The sequence below is a fragment of the Pectinophora gossypiella genome, chromosome 18 (genome assembly GCF_024362695.1).
Source record: "Pectinophora gossypiella chromosome 18, ilPecGoss1.1, whole genome shotgun sequence".
In the NCBI taxonomy this organism is placed as follows: domain Eukaryota; kingdom Metazoa; phylum Arthropoda; class Insecta; order Lepidoptera; family Gelechiidae; genus Pectinophora; species Pectinophora gossypiella.
Window position 1 is genome coordinate 14,430,041 of NC_065421.1, and position 20,618 is coordinate 14,450,658.

Sequence of the window (20,618 nt, forward strand, 5' to 3'; positions counted from 1 at the left end):
ATTTATCATCATCATCAGCCCATTAACGTCCCCACTGCTGGGGCACGGGCCTTGCCTATGGATGGATGGGGAGATCGGGCCTTAAACCATCACGCGGGCCCAGTGCGGATTGATGGTTATTAACGACTGCTAATGCAGCCGGGACCAACGGCTTAACGTGCCTTCCGAAGCACGGAGGAGCTCGAGATGAAAACTTTTTTTTTTTGTAGTCACCCATCCTATGACCGGCCTTTGCGAAAGTTGCTTTACTTCAACAATCGCAGACCGAGCGCGTTAACCGCTGCGCCACTGAGCTCCTCGTATATTTATATAATATGTATAATTTTAAGGTAATATTATAAGGACCATGTAATATATAATTTTCATGTTGTAAAATGTATGGATAATATATAATGTTAGTTACATAATTATTATTTAGGAATATTCTTCTTCGGCCTTTGCTCAGCAGTGGGATTATACAGGCTTATAATAATACTAATTCTTCTAAAGTATTTTACAAAATACACTCTTTGTGAGTTTTTTTATTTTATTTTATTTTATTAAAAAGGTACACAAACAGATTGTGAACAATACATGACATGACATACATGACAGACAATATGACATAACGACGAAACAGGTTTAGAACTAGTCTACAATCAAAAAAAAAATAGTGTACACAGCATGACAAAATAGTAGAAAGAACAGAAACTAAGGATAAACAATACAGTTTAATACTTATTAATACACTAAAAACATTACCATAAGGCCAAAACAAAACTAAGTATAACTCCCGGCAAACTTCTTGAGCATCGAGTGTCGTAGTGGGGGAAAGTTCGCGCACGTACACTTCCGTGCAAAAAAAATGAACTTTAGAATATTTTCTTAACTCAGTAAAAAAACAATTATTATATTATTTAATTATGTAAATAAAACTAAACGTAGATTATTATAGTTTATTAAAACTTATATTATATTTAATAAAAAACTAATCGTCAGGTAAGTATAATATTCCTTCCATGGGGTTGATGAGCTGGTGCTAGGTTTTGGATCTGTAGACATAGACCTCGTGCTAGTAACTAATTCTTAAACTTAAACAAATGAGCAATAACAAAAAAAACTAACAAAAGAGCAATAACAAAAACGTGACAGTTTCACTGCACGCAAGTGTATTCGGGAGTCAAAGGGACGAAGACAAGAGTGCGCGGGGGATGTATCGACTGATCTACCAATAGCCGGTCGATGCGGGACTCACCCGCCCCCGCGCCCCGTACCGTACCACCAAAGAGATCTAAAATTCGGTTGTGCGCAGTCAAGGTCGATGCTCAAGAAGTTTGCCGGGACCTATAAGATAGCTAAAGAAGCAAGTGAGACCACAATAATCGTTTAAACTTCGCAATATTATAGTCGAAAAGATCAAGATCAGCATTACAATGCTTAAGAACATCATAGTCACGACACATCTTTATAATGGGATTTACTTATTTAAGAGTATATTGTACACAGAACAAGACACAAATTAGATAGAGGAACGTAAAAGACAAGATTAAGGGTGTTGGGACCCCAGTCAGTTTTAATCCGTCGTCTAGATGGCGAACGTATAGCACATTCAGTGTAAAAAATAATATTTTTCTCATAAACATTTACCGGGACCGACAGCTTAACGTGCCCTCCGAAGCACGGAATCATCATACTTTCTCGGACAATCAGGTTTATCAAGCCTGAAAAGTCCTTACCAAACAAAGGACAGTCTCACAAAGTGATTTCGACAATGTCCCCAACGGGAATCGAACCCGGACCTCTAGATCGTAAGCCTAACGCTCTAACCACTACTAGACTACGGAGGCTGTTAATAATATTTTTCTCATTTACCATTATTTCTGATTCTATTCCTTTTACACGAGTTCGCAGACTACTTTAGGTAGCACTTTCATGGCCCACCAGTGGTCCTGGGACCACTTGTTTAGAACCACTGACCTATACAAGGCACTAGCGCCCAGTAACTAGAACGCACTCGTAAAACTGCAACAACGATATAAACGTGCAACTTAAGTGCATTCGGAGTAAACCCTTAACTGTTTGTTTAGTATGCGGTTATGCTTTACAACTGTAGCACAAAGTATGCTTGGTTTGCCTGGTACCTTACATACATATAATATATATATAAACTGCCTATATACGTCCCACTACTGGGCACAGGCCTCCCCTCAATCAACCGGAGGGGGTATGGAGCATACTCCACCACGCTGCTCCACTGCGGGTTGGTGGAGGTGTTTTTACGGCTAATAGCCGGGACCAACGGCTTAACGTGCCCTCCGAAGCACGGAATCATCTTACTTTTTCGGACAATCAGGTGATTCAAGCCTGAAAAGTCCTTACCAAACAAAGGACTGTCTCACAAAGTGATTTCGGCAATGTCCCCATCGGGATTCGAACCCGGACCTCCAGATCGTGAGCCTAACGCTCTAACACATTTTGAGGAGGCCTCCTCTTCATCAACCGGAGGGGTATTATTTTATTTATTTTTTTAAACTTATACAAACTTATAAACTAAAAACAATAAATCACATCATTAAACCCTCAAGGATACCCTTTTGGACCATACTCCACCCCGCTGCTCCACTGCGGGTTTGAGTAGATCTACAAAATAATAAAATAATAGTAAAAACACACAGTCAAAAATCGTTTCTTTAAAAAAGGCACCTACCCACAGGAGTGCCTGTAATCAAATCGAGGAGGAGAAATGTTCTTAGAAATAAAACGTAAATTCATAGTTGCTTATCGTTGTCGCCTGAGTTCATCATCATCCAGGGTCTGCTTACCTAAGCTGAAGATTTGACAGGTCCGGTTTTTCACAGTATCGTCTATCTGTTTGACCTTCCAACCCGCGAAGGGGAACGCAGCCCAATACAACTTAGGTCACATACCTCCTAAAATGCATTTCTCGGATATCATCGCCTTAATTATTGTAAAGTTTGGAATAAATGCGCTTAAATAAAGTAGAATAAAAATAGCCTCTATTATCTCAAACAAACAAAGTAAGATTATACGCAGTTTTCCGTATATATAGTAAGTACCTAATTATAGATCTATAAGACGTTGGACCAGGTTACATACTTACTGATGTAAGTATGGAGTCGTTACATGAGCCATGTCACGACTACATACTCGATTTTGGTTGACATACTTGAGAGGTTGGTTATCCACCTTTCAACCCACACGATAAGAAGATGATAGATCTATAATCTAAACCCTACTGTAACAACTATTTCTTTTTAATTCAGCTGTCATGAACAGTCAGGTTGCTTCATGACGTAGGCCTCCTCTATTATTTCCTTCCATGTGTTCTGATATTTTGCTAATCTTGTCCAAAACTTTTAAAACTTATCGCGCCATCTTTTAGTTAATCTTCCTCATTGTCTTTTCCCGTCCCTGAAGTACCATTCTGAAATGTCTTTAGTCTATTACTCTCTCCTTGTACTCATGATATATGTCCGTTGAATGCGTTTACGATGTTTTAAATATAAAGCGACCCGTTAAAATAATAATAAAATCAAGACTTCTCCATCTTAATTTAACCATGAAGTCTAAAGTTCACAGTCGTAAGGTTCGCGTTTGACCACAATATTACCTGGTATAAGATAATTTAGCCTAAGATGGAATGATGATGACACGCTCAGATTATTCCGAGATTCGAACTTGTGAACCTTGCTCTGTAAGCCGCGTTCTCCCAAAACGACTCTACCGTCAGGGAACCAGGTGAAAAAACCTACTGTGTGCCGCTCTTAAGCGAACAAACAAAAACACTCGTAACTCTCATACGAAGAAAACCAACATCAAAGCAGACTCTCGCTAAAGTAACTAAATAAACAATCTTAATATCCGACTCTATACATAAGCCTTGCCATTCTTACCTCATAAAAAAGGGATATTTCCCTACTAAACCTTACCATAAACAGAAAGCTCCCACCACCCTGTTCTGCAGCTGTTCACACCCGCACAACAGTTATCACAAGGTCCAATTTTAAACAGCAACGCGTCAGAAATAACTTTGTATTATGTACACAGTCTAGAGTCTCCTAATTCTGCTGTAAAAGTATGGCGCACTTCAGTTTATTGCAATCTAAAGTTAATAACTTCAAGGGGATGGGGATGGCCTAAACTAACAACTCTGTAGAAATATCGCGTTCATAGTAAATTCGTTCCGTCCTGGACTGGGAGCGAAAAGAACTTAGAACGCGTTCAGCTACATAATTGCCTAGGCATTTAAAAACTTATATACTTACTTGAAGACTGAACGTAATGGACAAAACTTGATTTTAATTTTAATTCACTTTTGCAGTCTTAAAATTAGTTTAATCTTTGTTTTGCACTCGTCGTAAGTGAAGGACGGTCACTGGACGCCATTATTTTTAGAGCTGTCAGACTAAAAGAATCTGTACCATTAGGACGTGGTCTATGAGGTCATCTGTCTGATTCGTTATATCCACCTTATAAAGGCCATAAGGTGGATTATTGTTATTTGTATGTCATTTTCATATCTCAGGCCTATGGAGTCCCGGACTTTTGGAAAGCGTTGAGTCCGAAGCCAACACGTAGAGGCTCCCTAAATGTGGTGTGACACCAACCGGCAATTAATATATTTTTTATAGATTTTTTTACAGTTATATTGATGCGTAATCATCACGGATAACTTTATTTAGAGACTGTACATTAACAGCATTATTATTTTGATTTTTTTTTGACTTGACTTATTGTAGATTTGCCGCAGTTGGCATGGTCTACTTGGCCGGACAAAAGTATTTTGATAGAACACCACCGTTTGTTGACATCAACTTTCGAATGAACACTGATTTTTCTGTGTGTTGTTCGTTACCAATTGTGCATTACCTAACCCTACCTACTACACTGATTTGTCCAAAACTATTATACATAATAGAAGTATTTGTTGTTTGATGATTTGAAATTTTCCGTCATTTGCTGTTTGCTCTCATTTACAAGACATTTACAAACATTTGAATAGTTTCAATGTCAGCAAACACGATTTGTAGGTATATAATGTTTTCTAAACAAAGCTACGTAAGTATAAATGCACGAAACGAAGATCGGAGATGTTGCGACTAAAAGTAGCTACTAACACAAGTCATCGGTCGTTAAAAAACAGCTATGTAAGTAGACCCATTGCGTTTCCGTATTTACCTGGTTTATTTTTGTCAAAAACATAATATTTACAATATTAAAAAAATGTCTAACATAATTGTATATTGCAGGTTCCTCGCTTTTTTAATATTTATGTCTGCTGTCATGTTCAGTGAATCTGGCAATGCGCATGTTAGAACGCCTTTCGGAGAAGACCATGTTGATGGGAAGAGTAACGCTTACGGCTTTTTCGGTGCACCTGTTGACTATATTAGTGGAGGTATTGATGTACCGAATCAATACCTGACTGGAGGCCAAGCTTATGGCGATATCGATTACTTGGATAGCAATGAAGGCCAAATAAAGAAAAATAAAAACAATAAAAAAGGTAATGATATAAATTATGTGATTAATGAAGGTAGTGAAGAATATAAAATACAAGAAGCTGGAATTAATAATTATGGTAATAATGAAAAAATAAAAGGTGACAAAGACAAAACAGACTATGGAAAGAAAAAGAAAATTGATTTAAATTACAGTGAAAATATTCAAAAAAGTAATAAAAATACATACAATACTGTAAAAAATGATGATTATAAAATCCTAACAGAAACTGAAAAGAAGAATAAAGTACGTGAGGACATTTCAAAAATGTACAAAAAACCAAATGAACAAGACTATTTCGGTGCAGACGGAAGTAAGGGAAACCTTAGAAGAGCTGAACCGACGGGACCTTATTTTAAATGGTTACAAAATGACTATCATTTTGATTTTATTGTAGGCATTGCTGTCGGTGAGCGTCCGGTTGGTATTGGAGCATTTTTCGCGGAAGACCTTGTGATAACTTCCTTAAACCCTCTACAAGATTATATAGATAATCCAGGCGAAATAGGAGTTTATGCAATAAACGGTACCTATAATGAAAGCATGAAGTATGGTATTCATTGTGTGACACCGCCATACTACCTGTCCCGCAGACCTTATTGGATTTATCAAGGAAATAATGAACTGAATTCCCCAATCCACGATTTGCTTGTTATTCATATAAAAGCTTCAAACAGGCATTTGAACTGGGCAAAATCCATCGATGATCGTGGGAATAATAGACCATGGGGTTCTAGATTTCCATTCCGATTAGGCATCATTCCTGGTAATGGAATTATTACTGCAAAGGACTTTGTGTTTGCTGGATTTCAATACGTTGATAAAAAACACGTTCAAACGGGTTTACAACTTGAGTATGATCATCAAGCCAATCCTGAATTATTGGATTGTGATGAATATATACCTAGGACTTGGGGAAAATTCATCTGTATTATGAATATAGATAAATACGCAGGAATTCAGTCTGGAGCGCCTTTGTTTCGGCGGAGCTATTTAATTGGGATAGGCTGTTTTTCTTTGACGAAAGGCCCGGAAAACATTTTAGTATTTACTGATTTAAGACCATACAGTCCTTTTATGGGTTATTGTAACTCCACCGGTGCCTATGAGCATTTTGTGATTGCGACTGAGAGAGCTAGGAGAAGGAGAATACGAAGTGATAATGAACTTCAACGGCATCTAAAAAATAAATTGAAATTTCTCTAATTTTAAACTCTCATCATCTCAGGCCTTTACATCTTTATCAGATGATTCAAACAGCGTTTCTGTGGCAGCTTTTAATATGGCTGTAAAGTCCAATGCGAGAGCGACAGTAAACTCTAATGTGTTATTTAAGGCAACAGTAGATACAGACTAAATATATAGATAGATAAGAATTACAATTTTGCGTTTGTATATTATATACATTTTCACATGTGTAGTCAGTGCGCTCGTACGTTTATCAACAAGATTGGCTATTGCAGCTATAATATGAGAGCAAACAAGCAAAGTTCCTAAACCTCAGAAATGCGATATCATCAATAGTAGCAGTCGCTATAGCTGAAATCGTCTGGAAAAGATATTATGCATTTCAACAGTTTTTGCACTTTTACATTTGGGCTTATAGTCCCCGGGCCAGATGCAAAAACAATCAGTAATTTGTAGGATGGTTTGAAGTGTTGTATCATGAACCCCTGTGAACGTCAGCTGAAGATCCTTTTGTAGGTTGAGCAGCGACTGTCGCTCAAAATCGTATTCACATTCAAATTATAAAATATCTTTATTCAGTAGTTAATATAGTTACACTTCGTCATTTTTTACATAACGAACGTCTCATCCGCGTAGAAAAATCTCGGAACAGGGCCCTAGACGTTCTTATAAAAATAAACATTCAATATTGTTATACTAATATCAATTCCCAGACAGTTAATTCCATGCATTTATATCTTCTAGATAATCACTAGAGTAGAGCAGATAGAGCAAACACAACACGCAACACAAGGGCATATTGTATTATTTATTTAACCGACTAAAATCTTTTTCTACTTTATGGTTTAAATTCAAAAAAGGAAATTTTTATTTCTGACTTTTCAGATTGTAATTCCGTCAAAGGGAATATAATTAGTTTCATTTACACTTGCTTTGGATTAATTATTATTGTTGTTTAGTTTAATTATTTTTAAAATATATTATTTTATAATGGTGAGTTATTCAAATACTTAGTTTTGAAACGATTTAGGAAAGCAAAAAGCAGGGTACATAGTGTTGTGCGAATACGTAATGTTATTGTTATGTTCCGTGTGTGATCAGATGAAAAGATAAACTGTGTATCGAATACTGTTTATCACCATGCCTTGTAGAGGTTCAGTAAGAGATGCCATGACCATGCCATGACATCCTTTCTGTAATCCTCTTAAGGGATTATTTTGGGGCTTCAATAATAAAAATGGTCTTCTATCATATCCTGGGTCTTAAACTATCTCCTTACCAAATTTCATCTTAATGTTATCAGCAGTTTAACAGAGAAAAGATAACCGAGACGGAGTTGCATTTAAATTTTTAAATTTATATACGTAGTATAATATGTATTTGAATTATTACAGGCACAGGCGCCACAAAATACAGGGCAAGCAACAAAAAATACTGAACAAGTAACACAAAACACAGGGCAAACAACACAAAACACAGGGCAAACAACACAAAACACAGGGCAAACAACACAAAACACAGGGCAAACAACACAAAACACAGGGCAAACAACACAAAACACAGGACAAACCACACAAAGCACAGGGCAAACAACACAAAACACAGGACAACCAACACAAAGCAGAAGGCAAACAATAATAAAAACAGGGCTACCACACGATAGAAGCCATTCAAAGATGCAGTTTGTAATGGTCGCAAAGTCACAGGCAGAAGAAGACGAATATGACATAAAAGCTAACCGAAAGTTGCCTAAACCCAGCGGGTAAGATAGAATAGTACTGACAGTTAATGCTGCCCTCTGTCAGGTTCCAGGTTACAGTCCCTGTAACTTGCCCCTTCCGTCAAGTCAGTTCAGTCAGTCAGTCAGTTTCGTGTGTTTTGATTAGAAATATAATTCCATTACAGACACATCACGTCTGAGCGTAGTCTAGTGGAGTGTAGCCCTTGATTACAATGACAGTTGCCAGAACATACACTATTTTTCTGATGTCTCTTTCGCTCGCACTATAGTCACTGTTATCCTGTGGTACAAGCTTCTTTGGGTACTTCTGAGGATGTGCTGACTATGCAAATTGGGATATAGTCATGAGCTTATTAATGAGACAATTGGCTACTTGGCAGTTTTCAGATAGGTATTTTAAAAATTACAGTTGCTCTAAAAATATTTTATTTTCTTGAAATAGCTAAATTATATAATATAGAAAAAAGAAACACATTATTCTTCAATTAGTTTCCTCTATTATCCGTGGTCCACAATGTAGTCCGCCCAAGACCACGGGGATTTGTCTTCCCCGTGTTCTACTTGCATAGCCGTATGTTTCTAACTGTAGGGTATGATAGAAAATTATGGGTATTCTTATTGTCACGATGACGTCACATCAAAAAATATTACACAAGTATCAAGTGTTTGAAAATAGGAGTGATGCTCCTCAGCAACATCTACCAGTCTATTTTTTATTATAAATTTATGATATAAGTTATTGACAACTTCCTTTTTAAATGATATATTAATTTTATTACTTATTATTAGAAACTATATATAAAAAATAAATGTAAAGGTTTATTTACGTTTATTTGCAACAAAAAGAGGACGTAAATTCAGACCCAGATTTGACCTGAAGAAAATAGGAAGGATTCATAATATGTTTTATTGTGTGTAGGTTCTCTAGACCTTCAAGTAGTGGCAAAAAGTTGTAGAGCTAATTTAGTAAAAATGACAGGTAGACAACGGACAACGGTTTCCTGTGGTTCATCGGGGTGAACTCATCATCAATTTAAGAGCCACGCTCTTGTCGGTGTAGCATTTTCCATTCCAGTCTATCAAAGGCCAATTCCTTGACTTCCCTATAAGACTCTTTCCTTCTAGCTTTCCTTCTATGATGTTTTTAATAAATTCGTCGTGTCTTATTAGGTGTCCAATCATCTTGCCACTTCTGTCCTCAATAATTCTCAGTATTTGTCTCTTTTCCCTTACTCTTACTAGCACTTCCTTATTTGTAACCCTTTCTGTCCTGCTTATTCTTTCCATCCTCCTCCAACACTACATTTCAAAGACCTCGAGTCTCTCTTTGTCCTTCTGTGAAAAGATGTGTCAAAACCTTCGTATGGAGTGTAGCCCTCTATGGATGTGAAACTTGGACACTGGGTGAACTACGGGAAAAAAAACATCGCTGTGGTTCACCTGAGTGGACTACGAGGTGGACCACGGGTAATAGAGGATTAGTTTTCGCGCGAAAACGGTTGCTCACGTTACTTTTTGCCCAGGGACGATATAGTTCAACAAACAAAGAGACTGACAAACAGTGTCACTTGAAACCTGACCGGTAGCTTTTGTTTATTTTGTGATGTTTGACGTCACACGAAGCTCAATCATGGCCGCCCGTGTTTCGGGTTTTGTAATAAGTACGCAGATAAAAAAACGCATTCTTATTTTGTAAAAATAAAATATTAAAAAATGATCTTAATAAAAAATAACTATTGGATAATTATATTTTATTGTTACAAAGTCAAGTAGCCAATTGTGTCTTTGGAGGTCCCATATTTTTTCACTTCTTTGCCAGACTATACGAACATGGTGATCTGTTTCTTTTAGGGTGATATTTTCAATTGGACAAATAGTAAAGTCTGCGCTGGGATCTGGAATTTTAAGCGCCCATGTCGCTTATATGGGTGCTGGAGGATTAACCGGTCTTGTCTGCAATATACTATTAGGACTCTACATGTTATTTTGCCTCTTAGTAAGTAAGTAGAAACTAGTAAGAGACTGCTTTGAGAAATCGCATTTCTTATAATACAGAGTGTCAGTGATATCGTGACGAATACAGTACAGAGGGGGATGATTCAGCTCACGATTCTGAGTTAATATCAAGTGGAATAATTATTATCCGTTTTTCATGTTTTTTTTTAATTATTTTCAATTCTATACTCTTGCAATAGAAAATTCTACTTGATATCAACTCAGAATCACGGTCTACATCATCGCTCAAAGATCTCGTTGCGACGGTGTCACTAACACCCTGTATAAATGTATAAATAAAATGTTATATTTATTTATTTATTGTTACAAAAGTAATGGTACGAATATTATTAATTTATTTTATTATTGAAAGGGTTTTTCCCAGTTAACGATTCTGAGTTGATATCAAGTGGAATTTTCTGTCGGAAAATGCATGAATTTTTTTGTGTTTTTAGTTTATTTTTAGTTCCATACTTTTGAGACGGAATATTCCGCATGATATCAACTCGGAATCATGATCTAAATTGTCCCTCAAAGTTTTCTTTACGATGTCACTAACACCCTGTATTGTGACATAACACTGGCATACTATAAAGAGATAGACTCACAATCGCTAAGGATATTTTCTAGAATAGCGTCTGAACCGTGTTGTAAATACGTATAAATTAAATTATATAGGTATTTACTATAAGTTCGTTCTCTCAAATAAGGATGTTATGTTATGTTAAAATAAAGAAGAATATCGGTTGTACGTACAGTGTCGTCATTACACCCAATTTGATTAAATTCGATCTTGGCACGTCGTCGCTGAGACCTTTTTACAGAAATGGGTTATCCATTTCTTTGTATACTAGGTCAATGATAAGTTTTTGTTATAGTTGCTGGGAAAAAGTGCACAAATATTGTATAAAAGAACACGTATACCAGTTCTGTCATATCCAGAAGTGGCCGAGGCAGCGATGTATGCCGTGCCCAATACCAAGGTTCACCATTTGTCAAAATATGTACGGTACGGTACAATTTACATTTATAAAATCAACCAAACCAAGATCTAGGAAGGCCACATTGGGACAATTCATCTAAAAAGCTATACTTTTAAATAGCTATATTGCTTTTTAAGGTGAATTGCTCAATGTAGCGCGATTGTCTTTCTGACCTTCCAACTGGAGGAAAAATCAACCCAGCAGCAGCATGACGTAGCATCTCGCCTGTATGCCTACCCAGGGTTGGGCAGAGGTTTATACTATAATATAGTATAATTACCCACTCATCGCCGACTATGTAGAAGTCCCATGTAATAGGCGAGTCTAATGCCATTAACCACGTGATATCAATTGATAAAGTCAAAATTAAATGTTTTAGAGCTCGACAATGTAAATCACACAGTTTCTCAACTAGACTATTATACTTTCTCAGCTAAAGATGGTACGCCTTTTTAAAAGGAGGATTACGTATTTGACCGCTATGTATGAATGTATTTATTTTCAGTGTCTTCATGGCAACTTTAATAGGAATAGAATTGTATGGCGCGTGTGCTTCCTATCAATTAATTTTAGCTGGTACATTAAAACAGCTATGGGAAAATATTCCGAAGGTTGAACCAGGGGGTAAGTACTCTTACCAGCTCATTACAAAACGAAGATACCAAGTTCAAAATAATGTATTCCGCGTCACGAAGGAAGTCCCGCGGTCGCGGCGATAGCACACCCGGGACCCGTAGACTCCGGACACTACATACAAAAGACCTCGTTTTACACAGACACTACACATTGACATTATCGTACACGCGCATCTGTGTGTGTGACGTCTGGCGCCATACGATTGGAACTAAAGTAAGACCGAGAGGGGTGAGGCGAACCTAGCTCGGCCGCTGGTGGGGAGCGAAGAGTTTCCGTTCAGTATTATTTCTTATTCTCTGACGCCAGTATAGCAGTTTTGAACGGCATTTATTATAAATTATTTTCAATTCTATACTTTTGCGATGGAAAATTCCAATTAATGAGCTGAATCATCGCTGTTAGTATTCGTTACGATGTCACTAACACCCCGTACAAGTACGTACAGGTAGCCATACAAGTACGTATGGGTATTAGTGAAACCGTATGGAATACTGAAGGGGATGAACAGGGTCCACATAATATCAGCGTCGTGGTTCACGCCGCGACTTGTGCTGAGTGAGGCCCTTTTATCTCAGGACGTCCACCACCACCTTATGATCATTTCGACAAACATCCTGTTTTTTTGTAATTGTTTTAGTGGAAAGATATGATTTCTTTTTTTTGTATGTGGCGTCCTTTTATAATAAACTTTTCTATTTTATTTTATTCTATGATTCAGACCTTGTTCCTGAGTTGATATCAAGAGGAAATTTTCTGTCGAAAAATTCACGAAGATACTGTTACGACAACTTTACTAATGGTTCATAATTTCACCACTGTTTACAAATAATTCGCTGGGCTCAGTGACTGAACTTTTGCTCTTTGATTGTACTTACATCCATTGCAAGATAAAGTACGTACGGTACGGGAGTACTAATATGTACGACGGAAAATTCAACTTGATATTAACTCAGAATACTGGTCTGTATCATCCCCCTCAGTATTCGTTACGATGTCACTAACACCCTGTATACACTTTGAAACCTTGTCACATTAACCTTTTTTGACAAATTAAACCGTAAGTCTCATTAAATGACAAATATGATAGTGCGAGAGGGTTTTAAAGTGGGAACATGATATTGCTCATAACTGTACCTACACTTCATCGAGCTTTCTGTTAGACCAACGTGTGTCTTTAAGACTTATTGAATATTCTATATTTTTTCAGTTGGTACGCCTATTCAAATGTACTTGTTAATAGTATGGATACCTTGCATTTTAATATCTTTAATAAGATATCTACAATGGCTGGCACCATTTTCTATGCTTGGAAATGCTGTTGTCGGTAAGTAAATTCATACATACAATTTCGTGTAGGTAACATGTATTGTAATGCAATGACATAACATAAACTCGCAACTGCGGGTATATCCCAATTGCGGTTGACAGAGGTGCATCCATTTCAAGGTGAACTAACTACCCACACCTCACCGAGCTCTATGTTAGGCCAACGAGATAGGTGGTAAGCGAGTATATTATAATTGGGTCGTGTACATGTCGTGAGTCATGAGCAATATAATGTACCCACTTTAGGACTCTGTCGCACTAACATATTTGACATTTAGTGAGACTTTCAGTTCAATTTGTCAAAAAAATTAATGTGACATAGTACCAAAGTGTATATATATACATATTAATGCTCGTGACCGTACTGGGTTCAAGATAAATTATGAATATCTGATTACTGAATCTAAAACTAACAAAAAGCATTTTATTTTTTCTATTTAACTTGTTTATTAATTTTAATCAAGAAAAACGTAACACTAAGTCCGACATTTTGTAACGTTTTTCTATGACGTCACCTGTGCCTTTTCATACAAATTCCATAGTAATTTTGTTTTGACGTTTATTAAAAAGTAACTGAGGAAGCTAGGCTATTGTCGAGCTGTATTAGTGAAAAACAATACTTAAGAAAATATTTATTTTATTTCTAGATCGGTATTTTGTAACCATTCTTGCTTACTTAATATTTAAAAAATAATGATGTTACTATTCTATACGTATACATACACATTATTTACAATTGAAGTTGCTGTTGCGTATATCCACGGAATAGTATAACTCCGCTCTAGGGAATGCAATCCCGATGAGGATCTCGCGAGATCTCTTTTAATTTTTCGGGATCACTCGCGAAGCATAATATGACGAGATCCCAGTCGAGATTGACGAGATTGGGCGAATCTCCTTGAGTTAAATACTTTTTGTTTTGATTATGCTGATTTCCAAAGAAAACTTAATTATATTGTTAGTTGTATTATAATAATATAATATACAATATTATAATTATTTTAATAATTTACTAATAAATGTTTAAAATAAATAATAATAAAAAATAATAAATAATATAATATTATGTTTAAATGTTTGTTTTTTTTAACCTCACTATCACAAACAAACCATTTCCTTTTGCCCGTATTCGCAATATTCATAATTACTTAGTTTATATATAGCAAATGTAAATTGTTACTGGCAATAACTTTATTTTCAGGCATCCTAACCTTACATTTTTTATGAACTAGACTTTTTTATGAAAAGAAAATGAAACAAAAAAAGAAGAAAGATATTTAAGATGTTTGTTGCCCTGTAAAAACATCAGGAATGCAATAAATATCTTGTCGTAACTTCGGGATCTTGCGGGATTGCGGAATGTCGAATTTGCGATCTCGAGTCGGGATTGCATTCCCTACTCCACTCTTCCGCAAACTTTATGACGCACGGCACGGCGATTTTTTTTTCCTCAAGTTTTAATATTTATAATATTATTAGTATGGATCATTTTATTTTGCAGCATTATGCGTCGTGGTAACGTTATATTACTCTTTCCTTAATAATCCAACTATGTCCAACCTGATTCATTTCAAGGATATTGGAGGAGTATTTAAGTTTATGGGCATGATAGTTTTTAGCATGTCGTGTGCAAGTCAAGTGATCTCTATAGAAAATAATATGAAAGATCCAACAAAATATAGTATAGTCCTTACTGCAGGTTAGTGTCACCTTCCTTATTTTATTATTATTTTTATTTATTTTATTATTATTATTTATTATTATATTTATATTTTTTTTAAAGAACGTCTAGGGCCCTGTGCCGAGGTTTTTCTTGCAGCTTCTTTTCCCCGGCTATACAGGTTGTGAGAAGCTGCAGTAGTTTTAGGCGGATGAGACGTTCGTTATGTAAAATTGACGATTCAAAGTGTAACTTATGTTACCTATTGAATAAAGATATTTTTGAATTTGAATTTCTCTTATTGTTACCCGACTGCGGCGAAGCAAAAATTAGGGATTGACCGTCACTATTTGGAGGAATTTCAGAGATTATAAGAGAATATTTTCTCCTTTTCTACTTTTTAGAGCGTGATTTTTATGTAGTCGGGTTTTTAGTTTTTAAACTTATAATTTTAGTTACTTAAATAGCATATTTACACTTTATAAATGTTCTTGCAGGTATGATAGGTATAATAGTTCTAGTAAGCTCCGCTGGATTCTTCGGGTATAACGCATATTTAGAACATTGCATAGCGCCTATTACGTTAAACTTTCCCATGAACATGTAAGCTGTTTTATTTTTATTTTACACTGTTTATCTTGGAAACTTAAGTCTTTTAAGTTGTTACTTCGGTTCAATAGTTGATACGCTTCTATGATATCCTGTTATTGGCTAAGATACACTATGAAATTGGCTAGGTGACAGTTGTAACAATAAAAGATGTAATATGTCGGTTATGGTAGTTTATCATTCAGAAGTAATTATTCGGCAGTTGTTTTTATTAAATCATTCTAAATGTTTTATTTTTACAAAATCCAAATGCGACTTTTTATTTGTGTATTATAAGCCCCAAACTACGGGCAGCCATGATTGAGCTTTCTGTGACGTCACATCATCATCATCAGCCCATTAACGTCCCCACTGCTGGGGCACGGGCCTCCCCTATGGATGGATAGGGAGATCGGGCCTTAAACCATCACGCGGGCCCAGTGCGGATTGATGGTTATTAACGACTGCTAATGCAGCCGGGACCAACGGCTTAACGTGCCTTCCGAAGCACGGAGGAGCTCGAGATGAAAACTTTTTTTTTGTGGTCACCCATCCTATGACCGGCCTTTGCGAAAGTTGCTTTACTTCAACAATCGCAGACCGAGCGCGTTAACCGCTGCGCCACCGAGCTCCTCAACTAGCTGTCAGGTTTCAAGTTATACAGTTTAACGGTTTCTTTGTATATTCAAATGTGACGTCCCTGGGCAAAAAATGTCACGTGACTAACCGTTTTCAAATATGTTCTTTTTTATTATTGTAATAATAAAGCTTTTTCGAGAAAATAACATATTTTAAGAGGTGAAAAAGAAGCGTTTGTAATTTTTAAAATATTTATCCGAAAACTTTCAAGTAGCCAAATCGTACTTTGTAAAACTGTTGTTGGATATCTTATAATTAAAACCAAAATAAGAAAACAGGTACATCCATCGTACCTCACCGAGCTTTCTGTTAAACCACCATCATAGGTGGTCAGCTGTATCGCGGTCAACAAATGATCGAGCCGACTATGTTAGTGGAAAATGCAATTGATAACACTGCTATACAAAAAAAATAAAAAAATCTGCGGCAGGGATTTTGTTAATGGTTTTTGTTAATACTCATATTAGACCTTCACGCTGCATGCTTATTTATTTTTGATTCACTCTGGTTATTGAGATAAACGGAACTAAGAAATAATTGAAAATTTCAAACGACCCTACAAACATTGTGGTTCATTGATTTGTTTTCACTTACGTTTGTCATCTTTTCACGGATTTATTTGCAACAACTTAACTTTATAGCTATCAGACCCTGAAGTTATCAGTTATAAATCGGTTGTTTGGTGTTAAAGTGCATTTTTCCTTTCAAAAACATGAGTTTTCCACGTAAACCTTGTTTAAACGATCCTAACAGTTTTTGCTTTATTTGTGGCAAGTTTAGTTTACAAAAGCAAAGAAAAGAAATCACAGAGTTTGTAAAAACAGTCTACCGAGAATATTTCGGGATACCACTAGTGAAAAGGAATAAATATTGGGTGCCAAACATCGTGTGCAAGCCGTGCGTAGAATCTTTGCGTTACTGGAGCCAAGGAGGACGTAAAGGGTTACAATTTGGAGTGCCGATGATGTGGAATGAGCCAAGTAATCACTTAAACGACTGTTACTTTTGTGCCGTAAATGTTAAAGGTATGAACCGGTACAAAAAACGTACTTTGATGGACCGCAAATACGTACACTGATAAAAGACACGGAGTTTGTAGCCTATATGGCACAGATTGAATCTGAAGCATGGTTAAGCTTTGTGTTGGTAGTAAAAAACTTTTTGGGGAATCACAAAGCGCCCGAACATCAAGACCTAGTTTCAAAAATGCTACAAAATTTTAACTGAGTAGGAGTCAACATGAGCATAAAATTGCATTTCTTACACAGCCATTTGGACCGATTCCCGCAGAACCTGGGTGATTACAGTGAGGAACAAGGAGAAAGGTTCCATCAGGATATCAGGATAATGGAAGAAAGATATCAAGGTCGATGGGACAGCCATATGATGGCTGACTATTGCTGGATCTTGAAAAGAGATTGTCCTGACAAAGTAAATAAGAGAAAATCCCAAAGAAAAAGTTTTTCATGATCTTCATTTATTTATTCTAGTTCAAGGTACCCCAAACTATTATTATTTTTGTGTATTTTTGTAAAGATAAACAAAAAAAATAAATTTTAAATACATCTTTTGGCCCATTTATTGAAGCATTTTATGGAAAATGTTAGAAGCGTTTATCTCAAAAACTGGAGTCAATTTGATCATTCTGGTATTTTTCCCGTTATCAGCACACTCGTCTTATACAAAATCGACTTCAAGTATGCCTTCCGCAAAATGACTGTATAGCAGTGTAATTATAATTTTGGCATTTATTAAGCAGGGCCCTGATCAGTATCACCTGTCACGGGCTCATCATCATTTTCAAAATACAAAAAATACAAAAATATAAATAATTTATTTGTGTACATACGTCAAGAAGATCTAATTAAACATTACATAACATTAAACATGTATCAGTATGCACTGCCATGAGACTGGCATACAAATATCTGAAGAGTTCATGCATTGAGTGAATACATTCCAATATGTGCCGTCACAATGTCAATAAAATTATTAACAAACACCAACCAATTACACATTGCCGTTACGAATACTATAACTTAAATACCCATATTATACTAAATTCAGTGTCGTCGTCTTATTTGAAAATTGTCAAATATTCAGATGTCTTATAGTATGCTTTGTCAACTAATAAATTCACTCAATTTATTAATATTAATTTGACTGTAATTTTTCTGTTAGTGACATCGTGACGAAAACTTTGAGGAATGATTCAGACCATGATTCTGAGTTGATATGGAGTGGAATTTCCTGTTAAAAAAATTAATGAAGGTTTTGCTGTTAATAAATTTTATTTTATAGTAACTCAGAATCATGGTTTGAATCATCCCCTTCAGTATTCGGTGCGATGTCACTAACACTGTGTATAATTTGATAATCTTTCGTTTCTTTTTTCAGTTTACCAAAGATATTGAAAGTTTGTATAGCAATTATGATATATATCACACATGGTTTGAATTTCTGGGTTCCTTTTAATGTCACGTTTCATTACATCAAGAAGTGTATAAGGGAAGAACGTCATTTATGTTGGGAATACATATTGAGACCTGTTTTTGTAACTGCAATCACACTGATTGCTATTGTTTTCCCGAGTATCCCTGACTTAATGTCTTTTGTAAGTAGTAATCCCATTCTTCTTCTATCGTGTGGGTTGTGAGGTGAATTACCAACCTCATCAACCCTGGTGTCAGGGTGTTAAGCCGCCAAAGATGCCTGACATGACTCATATAACGACTACGTACTTACATCAGAAAGTAGTAACCGGGACCAACGGCTTAACGTGCCTTCCGAACCACAAAGTAATTTTTGTGATATGTCTCCACCGGGAATCGAACCCAGGACCTCCGGATCGTGAGCCCAACGCCCAACCACTGGACCACGGAGGCCGTTTAGTAATCCCTTTAAAAATAAATTACGTTAAGCCGTCATTTTTTCCAAATTTGACAGTGGATTGATCCGTGTCCGTGCTTTAGACGTGGTAGCTTCGTTGGAAGACCGCTTGACTCGTGACTGTGAGGTCGCAGTTCAAACTATCTAACTTTTTCAATATCGTGATTCACGACTGCATTGTCCCAACCAAACCAAGAACAATCTCACAAGGTGATTTCGAAGTCATCAAGAATTAAACCCCCAGATTGTGAGCCAAACGCTCTAATAACTAGACCACAGGGGCTTGGTCTAAACAAATAATTTTCGAATTCGGTTTTGGATCTCAAATCGATTATCGCGGCATAGGAAATGGTTTGTGGCCTAACCTGTAGATAATTGGGCTGGTGTTCCTTACGGGTGGGAAAGCCAGGTAGGCAGTGGTTTCTATAAAAAACCTGGACGTAGACCTGGACTTGGACCTGTCAAATCTTCAGGTTAGGTTAGCACCTGTCTAAAGTCAAGATAAAGTTAGGGAGATACTGATGATGATATCATGTGTGTTTGTTTCAGCTTGGTTGCTTCTGCCTCAGCAATTTGGCGTTTATATTTCCAAACGTGATCTATCTGCTTGTTATTTATGAGAGACCGGGGTACGGAATATTGAAATGGAAATTGATAAGGGGTATAATTTTGATCATAATAGGGGTAATATTATTTGTAGCGGGAACGATAGTGTCCGTTAAAAACTTGGTTGGACTTTTTGGAAGTAAATGAATCCGTGTGCGTGAGCGGGAACTACGTGCCCAAAAACAATGTGAGTAGGGCATGCAACTGTCCGTCTAACTTTACATCATCATCATCACCAGCCAATTAACGTCCCCACTGCTGGGGCACGGGCCTTCCCTATAAATGGTAGGGAGATCGGGCCTTAAACCACCACGCGGGCCCAGTGCGGATTGGTGGTTATTAACGACTGCTAATGCAGCCGGGACAAACGGCTTAACGTGCCTTCCGAAGCACGGAGGAGCTTGAGATGAAAACTTTTTTTTGTGGTCACCCATCCCATGACCGACCTTTGCGAAAGTTGCTTAACTTCAACAATCGCAGACCGAGCGTGTTTACCGTTGCGCCATCAAGCTCCTCAATACAATACAAAAACTCTTTTTTTTTTTCTGTAGCCTAATCAATGTCCCACTGCTGGGCAAAGGCCTCCCCCTTCTCTTTCCAACTCTCCCTGTCTTGGGCATCGCTCCGCCAGGTGTGCCGGAAGGCGTCCAGCTCGTCCCTCCACCGTCGTCGTGGTCTACCTCGACGTCGACGACCCTGTGGGGACCAATCAGTTGTAATTTTGGCCCACTTTTCCGGATAAAAAAACTCTTTATTGTACTTAAAATAAATATTAAAAATAAGCAATTGTAATCAGATAGTACAACAAGCGGCCTTATCTTAATTTTACTATCCCAATAATATGGACACATGCTATGTTTCCGGG

The 20,618-nt window shown here is 36.8% G+C and overlaps 1 protein-coding gene across 1 annotated transcript; it reads left to right on the forward strand.

Moving 5' to 3' along the window:
* The first annotated feature begins 8,366 nt into the window (after window positions 1-8,366).
* Window positions 8,367-19,900, forward strand: LOC126375102 (proton-coupled amino acid transporter-like protein CG1139). The gene is made up of 9 exons (XM_050021945.1): window positions 8,367-8,452; window positions 10,283-10,427; window positions 11,305-11,435; window positions 11,915-12,033; window positions 13,253-13,369; window positions 14,873-15,070; window positions 15,529-15,634; window positions 18,656-18,872; window positions 19,697-19,900. The coding sequence occupies exons 1-9, from the start codon at window positions 8,367-8,369 to the stop codon at window positions 19,898-19,900; spliced, it is 1,323 nt and encodes a 440-aa protein (XP_049877902.1).
* The last annotated feature ends 718 nt before the right edge of the window (window positions 19,901-20,618 follow it).

Excerpts from the sequence above, each read along its gene's own strand:
- LOC126375102 (XM_050021945.1), top strand. The coding sequence starts at position 8,367 with ATGCAGTTTGTAATGGTCGCAAAGTCACAGGCAGAAGAAGACGAATAT. Across the intron at positions 8,453-10,282 it reads AAGTTGCCTAAACCCAGCGG|GGTGATATTTTCAATTGGAC; the intron begins GTAAGATAGAAT and ends TGTTTCTTTTAG. Across the intron at positions 15,071-15,528 it reads TAGTATAGTCCTTACTGCAG|GTATGATAGGTATAATAGTT; the intron begins GTTAGTGTCACC and ends ATGTTCTTGCAG.